This window comes from Macrotis lagotis, chromosome 1 (genome assembly GCF_037893015.1).
Source record: "Macrotis lagotis isolate mMagLag1 chromosome 1, bilby.v1.9.chrom.fasta, whole genome shotgun sequence".
In the NCBI taxonomy this organism is placed as follows: Eukaryota; Metazoa; Chordata; class Mammalia; order Peramelemorphia; family Peramelidae; genus Macrotis; species Macrotis lagotis.
In genome coordinates, this window is record NC_133658.1 from 254,681,293 (window position 1) to 254,696,843 (window position 15,551).

The 15,551-nt window shown below is 35.4% G+C and overlaps 1 protein-coding gene across 5 annotated transcripts in view; it reads right to left on the reverse strand.

Annotated features, from left to right (window-relative positions):
* The window catches only part of ATP9A (ATPase phospholipid transporting 9A (putative)), a 220,876-nt gene that overhangs the window by 143,665 nt on the left and 61,660 nt on the right, over nucleotides 1-15,551 (reverse strand). For 3 of the 5 annotated variants that reach the window (XM_074210263.1, XM_074210264.1, XM_074210261.1), the window contains exons 1-4: nucleotides 10,994-11,045; nucleotides 7,445-7,540; nucleotides 5,141-5,221; nucleotides 1,589-1,664 (exon numbers count right to left, since the gene is read on the reverse strand). In XM_074210263.1, the coding sequence (XP_074066364.1) occupies nucleotides 1,589-1,664; nucleotides 5,141-5,221; nucleotides 7,445-7,510 (223 nt within the window). In that variant the 5' untranslated portion in view covers nucleotides 7,511-7,540; nucleotides 10,994-11,045. Of the gene's footprint in view, nucleotides 1-1,588; nucleotides 1,665-5,140; nucleotides 5,222-7,444; nucleotides 7,541-10,993; nucleotides 11,046-12,532; nucleotides 12,592-15,551 lie in introns of those variants that run through there. The other 2 variants (XM_074210262.1, XM_074210265.1) reach the window with 2 other exon arrangements.

Below are 15,551 nucleotides of genomic sequence, written 5' to 3' on the forward strand. Positions count from 1 at the left end.
GACAAATCATTAATGCATTACCTATTTGCTTTCATTGATTACATAAAACACAAAAATAGTAAAAGTACTGTATATAGTATCTATGTTATGTTGGTTCCCATGGGAAGTTGGCTTCTTTATGCCAATTCACAGGAATAGGGTTCAATGAAATATAGTAGATTCAGGTAAAAAGAACAATTTCTACCACGTAGGGGGCTCAGAACTATTTTAATTAAGAAACTTTACTCCCCGAGCACTGTACAGAGCTTGGCAGTTTCTTGGTCCTCACCCCAAAAGGAGTGGACTGTAGAACTGCAAAAATAAGCATAGGACTTCCCCCCAAGGCATGGCATTTTTTAGTGAAGATCAAGTTTATGATTAGCAATACCATTTGTGGTTCAATATGATATACTATTGATCCACAAAGATCAATATGACTCCAGAGACCACAGATTTGTAGCTGGAAAGACTTTGGAGATCATTTAACACAATACCTTTTTAATATAAATGAGGAAACCAAAGCACAGAGGGTTTGAATCACTTAAGTGTCTAAGGTCATACAGGTACCTAGTCAAGATTTGATTGTACATCCTCAGGCTCTAAATCTAGTATTTTTTTTTTTATCATACTGGCTTTCACTTAACTGATTTTCTTTGAAGGTTCACTGAGGAAGGAATAATTGCTCTCATGAAAGAACTATGGATATTCAAGCAAGAAAGGAAAAAAATTCAGGAAAGAAAGGAATGAGAAGAATTGAGTCAATAATATCACTGAAATTATATAAAGTTAATAAAGAAGCAGACATAAACCATAGAATACATAGCTTTAGGAGTCAAAAGGGCTGAAGTCTAATCCAAACTACCAGCATCTATGGGACACTTCACTCTGGGACCTTAGCCAAGTATCAGACCATGTAAAGCTGAGTTAACCAAAAAGCCTGTGTAGACTTATTTCACACATTCCTATTAGTAGATATAATGATTTCCTCACCCTTTAGTAAAGTAGTTTTTGCTCTGTAATTGACTGGCTCAGTTGGTAGTGAGCTCATGAAATGCTCCCAGAGAGAGAGAGAGAAAAGGAGAGATCCCATGATTTCAGAAGCTCAATCTTCAGAAAATTTGATGGTAGGGAATCCTTGGGAATCTTCCATTTCATCACAGACATTCAAAATCAAATAGCTTTGATTTTACTCCAACATCCATGGACAACACCACAGTTCAAATTGAATCATACTATGCTTCTAATTTGACTGGTTTCTTTCTTAAGTGCTGCACTTGCTTTGCTGTCTCTCATACAAGCTTCCAACTCAACATTCAATCTGATACAATTTCTGCTACAGATTAGGATGTCAATCTAGAGGGAGCAATTAAGGTCTATTCTCAGAGTGGATGATCCAGAAGGGCCCACAGGCCATTGGAATTCCCATTCCTACACTTTCATAAACATCTGAGAGGCAATCAGATGTCAGCTCACTCCCCCGAGGTGCTAAAACAAGTGAAAAACTTCATTCTACTACTATTTTCCCCAACTGACAGAGGATGATTATTCTAATTACGAAATGATTTTTTTCTTAAATTGCTAACATATTCCTAAGGAATCACACACTTACCTGATGCTATGACTGTGCCAGCCCAGAGGGTATTCTCTATACTTAAGCTCTCATTGATGGGAGGGTCACTGTCTTCCTGATAAAGATCAAGATAGAGACACATTTATTTGTCAACCTCACAAAATTTCTACATTTCCCTCCCATACTATATCTAGAGCTATGAAAGAAGGTATGGATTCATGTGAGACTTTAAAACCTATCATCATTCTTCTCTACTCTTTGTAGATGTCACAAAAATCAAATTCATCTAACATATTTAAACACTTTCATGCTAGATATTTGACATGGTTTTAGGTGGAAGGGTTACAAAAATAAAAAATAAAATGAAATCTCTGTTCTTGAGGTGCTTATATTCTACTAGGGGGTAGAGGTGGGGTCAGAGTTAAACAAAGACTCAGATAAGAAAATATAAGATTATTTGAGGAGGGAAGGAAAAAGGATTTACAACTGGAACAAACAGTTTTGTTTTCAGAGATGGTTCCTGAGGAATTATACAATATCTTGAAGAAAGCTAGAGATTCTAAAAGAGAGGTAGTAGTATTTTCATTTCAATTACATCATTCAGTCTTGTCTTTGAGATGGGAGATACAAGATAGGGCTTGGAGAACAACTAGTAAATTTGTTCAATTAGAATGTAAAGTATAAGAAATACAAAAAATCACTTTCAAATTTTAAAAGGATTTTTATATTGGTCTGAGGTCTATGTATTTATCCTGAAAGCAGCAACGAAACCACTGAAGATTTTTCAGCAGGGAAATAAACTTCTGTGTCTTATTAAAACTATTTTGGTAATTATTTGGAGGATGAAATAGAGAGAGAAAAGAGTAGAAGCAGGAAATCCAATTAGTTACTGCAAGAGCATGTGTGAGTTTAGAGAAGGTGATGGATGAAAGAAATACTGAAGAGAAATAATTAACAAGATTTGTCAACTGATTGGGTTTGGGAAGTTAAGAATGACTCACCTTCATAAGAAAGATAAGCCATGGGAGCAGATGAGACAAAGAAGTATGAAGAAAGATCTGAGTTGCACTCAGATTCAGCAAAGAGAAAAGTGTGACTCCACAAAGGAGAATTCAGTCAGGGATAAGAAACCTCAGAGAGCAATGCCCCAGAAGCCAGAGGAGAAGTATGGGAAGAGAACATGGTTGACAAGACGCAAAGCAACAGAGAGCTCAAGGAGATTGATGACTGAACAGAGAATCTGACTTAGAAGGCAAAAATAAACATCCTTATCATTGCTAGAATTTACATAGTACTTTAAGGTTTGCAAAGGACTCCACAAATATCTCATTTTATTTTCCCAACAACTATGGGAATTTTGCAGCTATTTTGCAGCAAGGAAACTGAGGCAAACAATAATTAGGTGACTTGCCCCATACATGTCTATGGTCAAATTTGTCTCCAGGTTCAATGCTCTGCTCATTGTACCACCTAGTGGTCTTACAATTGCAGTTATCAAGAAACTAGTTTCTGTAGAGTGAAGGAGATGAAAGTCAGTTTACAAAGGGATAGAAATGGGTGAGACTTAAGAATGTAGAGACAACTGTAGCTGATTTCTTCCTAGGAATTTGACTGTGACAGGGAGAAGAAATACAAGATAGTTGCTGGAGGGGAGGATGAGCAGAGTCAAATGAATATTTTTTTTAAGAATGGGGAGAACTGGGAATGTTTGTAGACAGAGAATCCGATAGATAAGAAGAAAATGAAACATATAATCATTAAAAGGACAAGCTTCCAGATTGGCAGGATGGGGTAGGGTACAAGTAAATAGGTTAGTCTTGTTAGTCTAGTTAGCAATGAGAAAGCCACCTTCTTCCCCTGAAGCCATTTGCTGTAAGTTTCTCCATCTCAAAGACCTAGACCATAAAACTTCCTATGTCATTCCTCTCTCCTGTCTTCCTTTGATCCAGTCTTTTTTTTCTTGCTTAGGTAGGAGGCAAGATCCTCAGCTGACCAGGGATTAGAGGATGGAGGAGAGAAGTATAGTACTGAAGACTTAAGGAAAGAGAAGGAAGTTTACATTAGCAGAAACAAAGCAATGCCTGCCACTAATAGCAGAGGAAAAGATTTTTTAAATTACAATTACAAGAATTTTCAAGTTTGGTCTTGCCCATAAAATGATACTCCAGTGACCTATCTTAAGTTTTACAAAACTGATTGCAATGTAGTACTGCTTTCTCTTGGTTCCCCTTTTAAACTACCTAACCACTTCTTTTCAGCTTCCTTTATTAGACCAAAGAGACAAGCCTCCAAGAGAAGGAAGATACATGGACCCAATCTTGTTCAGATCCCTTCATTTTATCAAAATTCAAATGGTAAGCAGAAGTAGGATCCCACTATACCACCAAACATTATGAAAACCATTTGTTGTAATTTAAGAGGTATGCCCATCTACTTCAGAAGAAGCCCAAGTAAAAGCACAATGACAGAAAACATTTAAGGATAAAAGAGGAAAGAGATCAAATAAAAAAAAGCAGTAAAAGAGGTGGATGCCCCCAGACCCCTGAACCAAGAAAATCACAACATTTGAGCAATGAATGTGCTTTTAAGTTTCCTGGCAGTTAAATTGAAAAGGGAAGTACAGGTTACATAGCTTTCATTTTGACAACAGAAAGAAAATTCATCTGTAGACATAAAATTTATCCTTGAACAAGAAAATCAAGAAGGAATTTATTGGGTAGGATACAAAATGACAGTGATGATGACATTATAATAGGATCATCATTCAACTGAGAAGAAATCAAGGCCAAATTAATGCTCAAATTAAAAGACTAGTTAATAAAAAAAGGAGCCAAGACTTTAACTGAAGTATCTCTACTTCCAAACTTGAGATTTTTCCTCTATCCCTCTACTTCAACCACAATTTGGTACAGATTATTATATCTATTTTCTATAAAGACAAAAGACATAACTGTCTCATGTTATTTAGTAGGAAGAGCCTTGGGATAAAAATCAAGGAACCAGAGTTCTAAGTTCTGTCTTCACCACTAATAAGATGTATATATACTCTTGGATAAGTCATTTCCAACTTTTTTCCTCTATAGAATAAGGAGGTTGGATTAGATGATTTCTAAAGTCCCTTATAACTCTAAAAAGTCTTGGATTCAAAGAGTTAATGTAAGAAAAATTCTTAGCTGTTTGGTTATATAAAGCCATTTGAATCTACATGAATACGTAGCTAACACAGCAACATAGATTGACTTCCATGACATAAGTCTCAATATGTTATGGACAAGTAACACAGGCTTTGTGAAATTAAGTCAACAAGCATTTAAGTCCCAAGTGTCAGGCATTATGACACGATTAAGTGAAAAGTCACTTAACTTCTCAGCTGTCCAAAACTGTAAATTTCAGAAAAGTTACTGAGATGGGTCCTCATCAAGGAGTTCCCACCATCAATGAAATCAGAGGTCCAGTCTCTAAATCTATCTCTATTTCCACATGACCCACCCTCTTCTTGCATGCACTCCAAGACAATACTATTATCAATAGAAAAGTACATTTATAACATTTTGAGGGGGTTTTATGCATATACATTTAAAAAGAACTTACCCTTGTAAAAGTCCCCACAAAGTTATGGATATCAATATTTGGCTCTTCTGCATAGACATATGATCGAATTTGAAGAAGATCCTTTTAAATAGAAAATAAAATCTTAGTTACTCTAATAGAAAAAATTCTGACCATTAATTTGTCCAAAGAATACTTTATTTTTATTAAAGAATTCACTTGCTTTATAACAAGCATTCATATCAAAATGTTAGAGAAATCTAAATTGATTATTATTTTTAAAGAATCTTGTCATTTGCTTTCTACAAAATTTTAAAAGTGACTCAAAAAATTACCTTGTTTGTATAGGAAGACATTGGATCTAGAACTTCCAATGAGAGGATTTATTCCAAGAATGAAGATTCATATTTACTCTGAAACCTCTAATCTTAGCTACAAAGCATTGTGAGGGTAAGTGACTTGTCCAGGGTCATTTAGCTAGACTATGTCAGAGGTAAGATTCAAACCCAGATCTTCCTAACTCTGAGGTCAGTTCTCTATCCACTACACCATACTCCCTACTTCCTCATGATACCTAAGTTTATTGGCTGTTTTTTGAATGTATTGTAAATCCTAGAATAACTGAATTCCAGAATCTTAGAATTGAATGGGAAAATGGAGACTATCCAGTCTAGTCTGCATCTGAATGACTCTCCTCCACAAATGAATGGCTATACAGCTTTTGCTTCATGACTTCTGGCAATGCAGAGTTAAACATTTCCCAAGATAGATAATTTTTTTTTTATTTAAGGCAATGGGGTTGAGAGACTTGCCCAAGGTCAAAAAGCTAGGCAATTATTAAATGTCTGAGGCTGGATTTGGACTCAGGTCCTCCTGACTCCAGGGTCAGTACTTTATCCACTGTGCCACCTGGCTGCCACAACCTATTCCATTTCCAGAAAACTCTAACTCTTATTAAGATTTGACTCATCCAGAGCATAAATCTGTATGCCAAAGATACATTTGTGCTCTAAAACCAGGCCCAATATGCCCCTCCTCCATATGATAATCTTTCAAACACCTGAAGTCAGCTACTATCCTTGCCAAGACCCCAAAGTCCCAAAAGCCTGCATCTAAAACCAGATCAAAGAACCAGGTCTAAAGTTATTTTTATGGCATTCCACTGTGCAAACCAAATAAAGGGAATTTTCCCCCCTATCTCTTCCCCTCTCAATCTCCTTTCCTGTATTAAGTTTTCCCACTGACAATGCTGAGGACTTAGAAATGCTGCTGGTATCTAATGCAAACAATTCAAATAGGTGTTTTCGCGTTTAAAAGATCTCCCTGGCTTCCTTTAGTAGCTTGTTCAAATGTTTAAATACATCATCACCATATTTAGGGGGTTCCTAAAATCTCAAAGCACACCTCAGATATTCTCTCTGCAAGGTGGACAGACTTAATTTATGGGGAAAATTGGAAGATGTTTCTTTTTTTTTTTAATGAATTTTGCTTCCTTACAATGCACTAGATAAACATGAAATTGCTTTGTAAAGGCTGAAGGCAAGAGATAATACTCTTGTTCCTGTTCCCTTCCCACACACTCCCAGGCCTAGCACCTTCCAAAAAAGATTTTTTGCAACTCTATGCCCTACAAGACATAATTGTTTCTTTCCTAGAAATGACATGCCATTTTAGTTGACCCAAGAATATTTTATTTTTTAAAAATCATAAAAATTATGATATTTAGTTCTTAACATTTCATGAATCGATAACAGGCTAGTTAAATAAATGAAAGTATTAAAGAAAATGGTAATAAAAACATAGAGACCTACCAAGTACTAAAAATTACAATATAAAAGATTATGATATTGAATGGAGAGAAAATACTTTTCAATGTTGTCTTTCTGGACAGGAGCTTGCTGATTTATTTATTGCAAGCTATTCTGTAATCTTTTAATATAGGATTCAAGGTAATAAAAGAAGAAGAGAAGAAAAAGGAGAGGAAAGATGAAGGAAAGGGAAAGGGAAAAAAGGAAAAGAAAGGGAGGGGAAAAGGAGCAGGATGAAAGGGAAATGAGATAAAAGGAAAGGAAGAGGGAAAGGAAGGGAGGAAAGAGAGAAAGAACTAAAGAGAAGGGAAGGGGAAAGGGGGAGTAAGGCAAACAAGAGAAGTAAAGTGTAGAGGTAAGGGATGTGAATAGAGGATTGGGAAGAAAAGAAAGAGGCAAAAGGAAAAGAGGAGAGGATAAGAGAAGGAAGAGAGAGGAAAGGGGAAGAAAAGAGAATAGAGAATAAAAGTGGGAAAGTCAAAAAGGTAAGGGACAATAAAGGTTGGGAAGGAATAAAAGGCGAGAAGGAAATACTCACAGCAGCAGTCGGTAATCTTTGTGTGCAAGCCACAGGCAAACGGAGTTTCCAGTCTGTTTCCCCCATCTAACTGATCAGTCCTCAAGAAGCAAGACCCTATGAAATTTCAACTTCAGAATCACTTCACCATGCAACAAACATGCTATTTATCATGAGGAATGCCATTAAGCAGCTTCAGGAACCAGACTTCTACTTCTAGTGCCTTTCAAAGGCCACACTATGTCCTATTACCACCTCGAATCAGCTTCATCATTGGATTTTTAATGGTAGTAAGACATGCTACCACAGTAGCGAGACTAGAAAATCAGACTCATTTTTACCACTAACAATTTGCCATACAGAAATACAGTGTAGTTTCAGCAACTCAAGTCAAAGAGATGTTTCTAATTGGTTAAATAATATGACGGCAAAAGTTGAAGATGAATTCCTTAAAAACAAAGTCCTCACTATGCGGTCATGCATTAAATATTTCATAATATATTCTAAAGCAAATTTGTGCAATCAATACAGAGTTGGATATCAAAGTCAAGAAGACAATGTTCAAAATTCATCTCAGAAACTTATTAACTGTATGACTTTGGGAAAAATCATCTAATTCTTTGAGCTTCAGTCTCTTCATCTTAAATGAAGACATAAGACCGTCTACTCCTCAGAGTTATGAGGATCAAATGAAATACTATTTATACACAGATAATTTTGAAATGTGCTTTGCATGAGTTCACATATATATAATGAGGATCACACTGCTTGCCTTCTCAGTGGATGGGAAAAGGAAAGAAGTTGGAACTCAAAATTTTAAAGTGAATATTAACAAAAAAGAAATGCTGTATTCTAAAAATGCTAAAGCATTAGGGGCAGCTAGGTGGCACAGTGGATAGAGCACCAGCCCTGAAGTCAGGAGTACCTGAGTTCAAATCTGACCTCAGACACTTAAAAATTACCTATCTGTGTGGCCTTGGGCAAGCCACTTTAACCCTATTGCCTTGCAAAAAAAAAAAAAAGAAAGAAAGAAAAAGAAAATGCTAAAGCATTATATAAACATGAGCTATTATTCCAGAAAGAGTTGGAGAGGGAGATAGACTAGAATTGTAACTTCATTAGTGAAGGGGATTTCTGAATGAGGATACTCCTTGTATATATTTGCATATATACATATTTAAAAACATGTAAAATTCTTTGCATTTGTAATAACACTTCCAAGAATAATAATTTTTAGAACTTCAAGTATGAGTTTCAAAACTGCTTCCAGAGAAAAGGAGAGAATTTAGGTGCTCTTAAAGGCAGCAAAGAATAACAGAGAATAAGAGCATCTCATTAGTTGTATATCTATCACAAGTCATCATCTCTCTAGGTTTCATTTCCCTCATCGATAAGATGGGAATCCTAGGAATGTAGATCTAGGAATAGGAGTCTTAGAGGTAATCTAGTTCAATTTCTTTTTTTATGAAGAATCTGAGGCTCAAAGGGTTAAATGGTACGCTCAAAATCTGAAAGGTGCAAAACACCAGAAGTGGATTAGAAAACAGGTCCTGGGACTTTAAGGAAAATATCTTTATACCAGACTACATAATAATGTCTTTAGGAACCAGAGAAGAAAAAAACTGACATTAAACATGAGCATATATGTGTATATATATATACATATATATATATATATACACATAATTCTTTGTAAACTTTAGAGTGCTATTAAGTATTTTTGTCATTGCTTTTTTAAATATTTTTCTCAATATTTTATTAGGTAGGTTTCTGAGAGAAAGAGTCTTAGGATAAATCATTATCTTACTATTGTTCTTTTTGTTTATTGCTCAGCAGAATATTGTACAAGCAGGTATTTTTTTGTATCTGAATATTGTACAGGTAGGTATATTTTTTATACCTGAATAAAATCTGAGGCCATAAGCTCATTTTTGTATAGCTATTCTCACTGGCTATCCCCCATGCATGAAATGCTCACCCTCCTCATCTCCACCTCCTGGCTTTCTTCAAATCCCAGCTGAAATTCCAGCCTCAGCAGGAAGCTTTCCTCAATCCCTATTAATTCAAATGCCTTCTCTCTACTAATTATTTTCTATTTATACTGTGTATAACTTTTTTGTACATAATTATTTGCATATTGTTTCCCCCATTAGATTGTAAGCTTAGGGAGGGTAAGGAACAATCTTTTGCCTTCCTTTGTATCCCTAGAGCTTAGCACAATGCTTGCACATAAGCAGGCACTTAAATGTTTAGCTATTATTATTGTTGCTACTAACACATAAAATGACAGAACTCCCCATTATGAAGCTTAGTAAGTTTTACGAAGAAGTTTCCTCACAACTACTCTGGTAAATAATCAGTGAAAATATTAGCAAACTAATTTTGCAAATGAAGAAAATAAGGTTCATGAAGGTGAAATGGCTTGTCTAAAGTTACACTACTAGTAAGCAACAGAGTCAAGTCTTTGTTCTTTTAGTAAGACTAGGACTCTTTTTATTATATCATATTCTCTTCTCTCTCTCCCTCTCTCAGATAGATACATAAAAAGGAAGGAAGGAAAGAAGGAAAGAGAGAGAGAGAGAGAGAGAGAGAGAGAGAGAGAGAGAGAGAGAGAGATAATATAGATATATCCTCTAGTTTACCACTCCCTTCCCAAAAGCACAATGTCTATATTGAAGCCAAAGTCATAAGAAGATTAAGTTCTATTTGCTAACCCTTATTCCTCACCTTTTCCTATTCAATTTTTTTTCCTGACATATAAAAGGGAGAAACCCAAACCACCTAGAGCAGGCCAAAAGAAGCTCAAAGGAAAATAAATTCTGGTTTTCAGAGGTTAAAAGGTCTCTAGAATTATGCCTGATTACCGACCTCCACCAGTCAAAAGAAAAATGGCACCATTTACTCAGAGCAGCTTAAAAATATTAAAGTAGGGAAAATTTCAAAAGCCTGTTGGCAGAGAGATAGCTGAATTTTGGCAGCCACACTGAGAAAGGGTTACAACTGCCACTATCACCAGCTGAGCAGTCCAATAGAGCAAACACAGACTATCACAATAAACAAACGGATAGGCCCAGGAGAGGCAGAACCTCTGTCATTCATGAGAAGTTTATGAAAAAGGCAAGCTTTCTTTTCCCTGGTTCTTTAATGCCATATATCACCACATCTTGAAGGAATTTTCTAGGAGAAGAGAGACAACTGCTATTTAACTCTATGTTAGAAACACTTCCTCCTCCACCAGCTCCTGAAGCTAAGCCTAACAGCCAAGAAGAGAGTGATAACAGGCAGTATTTATTTAACTCTCCATGGAACATGAGCCACTGTGTGACTTTGCCAGCTGTGACTCGACGTGGGTCTAGCAGTTGTATCTTTTTAATTATCAAAATCTACCATCACATAAATCACCTCCACAAAGAAAAGGGGGGAGGGAGGCAAACCCATGAAAAAGATGTTTTGATTCATCTCTGTGACTCCAAAATTATATCTACTTCTGTTACATTTTCAAATTATTGTTTTGCCAAATAACCACTGAAAGGTTAATGGTTATTTCCAAAATTGATCCCAGATGTTTACCATTTTTTTCTGATGTCCTCAGGAAGATCATGTCAGCAGGGACCCGTTGGTTCTGCATTATGAAAAGAAAGAGTATCATTGTATACACATGTGCATGCCCTATCCCCTACCACCCGCCTCCCATTGCCACCCCCCCCCAACAAAGTTTTTTAAGCCCACAGTTCTTTTAAGTTTGTTTCTTTGTCAAACAGAGATTTAGGGATTTATTTTGTTTTGAATCTGAAAATCTTGCAAGTTGCTGCTATTGTACTAATCCACCATAGAAATCCGATCACAGGAAGGGAGTTCCTGGGCTTCCAGAAACTCCAACCATTACCTCCAGTGATTCCCATCAAAGGATCACCAGCTTAGAGCTTAAGGCTACTATTGGCTTTCTTCCAAGGAGTTCTCTATTAATAATGCTACAAATACTTTTCATATACTTTATTTCTGTTTTCCTAATTTTCTTGCTTGATTTTTTTTGAAAGGGAAAATATAAATGGAGGGAAAATGTATTGAGGACTAATGAAAGTCATCTCCTGAAAAAAGGGAAAGCAGAAATGGTAATATAATATAATTATAAACAGAAGCTGTTTGAAGAGAAAGGAGAGTGCACTTCTGTCTAAAAACATCTCACTCTCCCTTGAAATCACATTTCTATCATCTACTTTAATCCTTTTGAAAAGGGCATGGACATTTTCTTCAGGAAAGGAGTTAAGGCACAATCCTTCTCTGATTAAATATTATTCTTCTGACTTTTTTCCACCCCTCCTGCCACCCCCCCCCACATGTCTCAGACCCCCCACACTAATAAATGCATTGCAAAGAAATTAAGGTAATACCATGAAGATTTTATAACTTATTCAAGGACACCAAGGTTCATCTTAATGCTTATCCACTAAAATATTGGGTTTTGGAGGATTCTTTTAATATGTTCTCAACATTGTTTTATGCTGTATTCTATTCACAATAAAGAGAAGCCTACTAAATAATGTCAAAATGTATTTACTTAAAGATGAAGGGCTATTAAGAAAACTTTAACATAAAACTATACATAGGATCACAGATTTAGATTCAAAGAACCTCAGAAATAATCTACTCTTCATTTTATGTAAGAGTAAACTGAGGTCACCCAAGAATGTTAAGTGACTTGCTCAAGGTCACTTGGTAGTAAGCATTAGTAATCTATTTGCCTATTTAAAACAGCAGTTTTCTGACTAAGATAGGTTAACTCCATTATGTGAATGAAAGTATTAGACTGCGAAAAATAATGAAAATGGAAAATCAAAATGTGGGATCCACCACCATGCCGTTAAAGAAGGATGCCTGAATAGCCAGTACACTCATTCTGCAAAATTCCTCACCTTTCTCCTCAACCTCCTAATACAATATAAAATAAAATGTGTCCAGGAAAAGGAATTAAGATTTAATTCTGAAACAGCAAATGCACAATTCATTTTTCAATCCACAAATTACACATTCAGATCAGCTGAGAGAAAAAACTTGGTGCATGCTCCCCCATTGACATAAGAATTTCAATAGTCACATGTTTATATTAACCTTTTCAACAATGATAAGGTCTCCCACTTGAATGCCAGAACTCTTCACCTTCACTGTGCCTGTGGAGAAGAAACAACCCCCATCAGGTCAATGCCAAATCATTCATAAAATTCAATTCAGTTCAACAGGTATAGAGCAAGTTCCTATTGTCTTTTGCTTCTAAAATTCAAACATGTTTACAGCACTCACACAAATTAATTATGGAAAGTAGTGGAGGACAGACAAAAGCATGCAGAATTTAGTCTGAGAACCCCAGATCACGTCCTATCTCTTCCCTTTACTATCTGTGTGACCTTGGCAAATAACTTAACTTCTCTGTGTCTCAGTTTCCCCATTTGCTAAAGGAAAGGGTTGGTCCTTCACAGTCTGTGATCTTTTTATACTTTCCTCAAAAAAGATTCATCTTGAGCAGAGATTTCTTCCTCAATAAAAATGATCCTTTTCTAAATCTCCACCTGCTTTTCCTGCAAGAATTTTATCCACCAAATAAGATTTATTAATTTAAAATTTACTTAAATTCAATGCTATTCAATGCTTCATTACTATGGCATAGACTTCCCAAGGGATTCCATTCCTCTTCAGAAGAACTGTAACAGTAGAATAGTGTTCTACTCTTGACACCCCAGCTAACTGGGTGATGTTGGACAAGAAATTTTTCTACAATGAATCTCAGTTTCTGTCTCTCTAAAAATGTAAGGATTAGCTGATCTCTAAGGACCTTGACAGCAATGCTAGCTATCATAAAATCCCTTCCACCTCTGGCATTCTATCACGGTAACAAGTAAACCAAGATTGTAATCTTCATCCAATTTCTAAAGAAGAGTTGTACAAAAGACTGGGTAAGGAACTGGAAAAGGAATTATGGAAGTGATTTGTTGGGCTTTGGAATTACTAAAAAGGCCAGAGATTGACTTTAAGGAGACATTTTAGACAACTCCAGCAAAAACAGAAAGTAAAGAAGGACTCCTGCTGAAATTTTTCATTTAAAAGGGGGAAGGGGGAAGGAAGAAGAAGAAGAAGAAGAAGAAAAAGAAGAAGAAGAAGAAGAAGAAGAAATTGAAACAGAAAAATTTGAAGGAACCTGAGGAGAAGCAGCAGGAGAGGAAGAGATGAAGAGTGAGGATTCAGAGAAATGACAAAGATTGCTATCAAAGCAAAGTAAGACAAGGTAAATAAAACAAATTAGTAAGATAGGTAAAAGGCTAGCAGAAAGAAACGGTAAAAAATTCAGTGATTATCAAGGTATTGAGAGGTGTCCCCCAAAAGGTAATTAAGGTGTTAATCTGGCAAAGAAAGGAAAAAAGAAGCTCAGGAAATGAAATCATGACCCCTAAGCATTTTTCTGACCAAATTCTACAGAGAAAATGCTAGAAAGAAAGGTAAGGACTAACAATTATATTTCCAGTTCTTATGGAGAAGTATATAATTGTGCATGAGTTCAAGTCACCTAGATCATCAAATGAGATCATAGGCAAACTACTTCTTTATTTTTTAAATAAATTGGTAATCGTTGTCAGCAATCTTTGAAAGGGCTAGAGAAAGCAAGAGTATTCTTGAGCCAGCTCAAACTTAATATTAAAATTGATAAATTGTCACTGCAAATATTTTCACCTTGGAAATAGGCAAATACTACAAATAAGGTCTTGATTTATTGCTATCTTGACTGTGTTGACTTAGAAGTGATGGGAAAATGTTAATAATGTTGAATAAATTTAAAAGTGTGTCATGTACATTTTTTTCCTACAGGCTGCTAAATATTGACTATCACATTCCTTGGAGAAAGGGTTTTATCCCAGTTCTCTAAAAAGAAATTTTAAATAATAGAATAGAATAAAAACTATAAGCTGGTGAACTTGACTTCAATTCTTAGAAAAATTCTAGATCATATTTCATAAGTGAATAGTTAATATAGAAGCAAAAACGTTTCAAATTTATAGATAATTGAAATTCAGTAATCACACGCATTAAGCTAAAGTTTTAAAATTTAACTATTGATTCCTACAAACCTTATAGCATGAGGTACTTTCTAGAGCTTTCCTGAAGTATTTACAAAAAAATACATCAGACCTAGAATTCTTATCTAAAATTACAAGATTTGTTTTGTTTGATAAAGGGATGTTTTTAACAGGCAACCATTCTCCAAACCATTTTTTAAAATAAATAATAAATAATAAAAGTACAACTTTTATCAAATTGATTACTAAAAATTGCATGACTCAAGTTATTTGTTCCAAAACTAATCACTATCTAGAAAGAGATGGGATCATAAAGAATCAACATGACTTCCATAAGGACAGTTCAAATCAGATTAATCTTATTTCTTTTTTTTTTTTGGACAGGAAATCAGGGGAACATTATAGATAAAATTTAATTTTCTAAAAACATTTAATAAAGCTCACAGGGTGAGAAAAGGAGAGAAAAGTTGGTGGAGGAGGGTAGGAGAGTAATTCAATAATTAAATTAGTACTCACAAATCATAGTCAATAGTTTAATGTCAGTACCACAGATCATAGTCAATTAATGTCAACTTAGAAGGAGATCTCCAGGTTCTTACCTTTGAAACCTGTGTTTAATTCCATGATATTTAGAAATTTTATGAATGACTTAGAAACAAATACTAACATGCCTATCAAATCTGCAGATGATGCAAAGTTGGAATGGATAATAGAAAAAGGATTCATGAAGACACAACAATTCTTCCAGTCCCAGGAGTTGCCACCTTAAAAGTTGTCTTCAACTTTTTCCTCTGACTCACCCCCTAAATGTAATTAGTCACCAAATCTCATGAATTTTATCTCCAAAAATATTTGCTGCATTTGCCTCCCTCTTTCCACTCACACTAAATTCACCATATATTTCAATAACCTAGTAATTCATCTCTCTGTATCTAGCCTCTCCTCCCTCTAATATGTCCCCTACAAAACCGTCAAATGTATATTCCTAAATTACAGCTGTGACTATGTTATCCCCTTGCTCAAGATGGCCTGGTGACTGCCTTTCTAGGTTAAATCATCTCTAA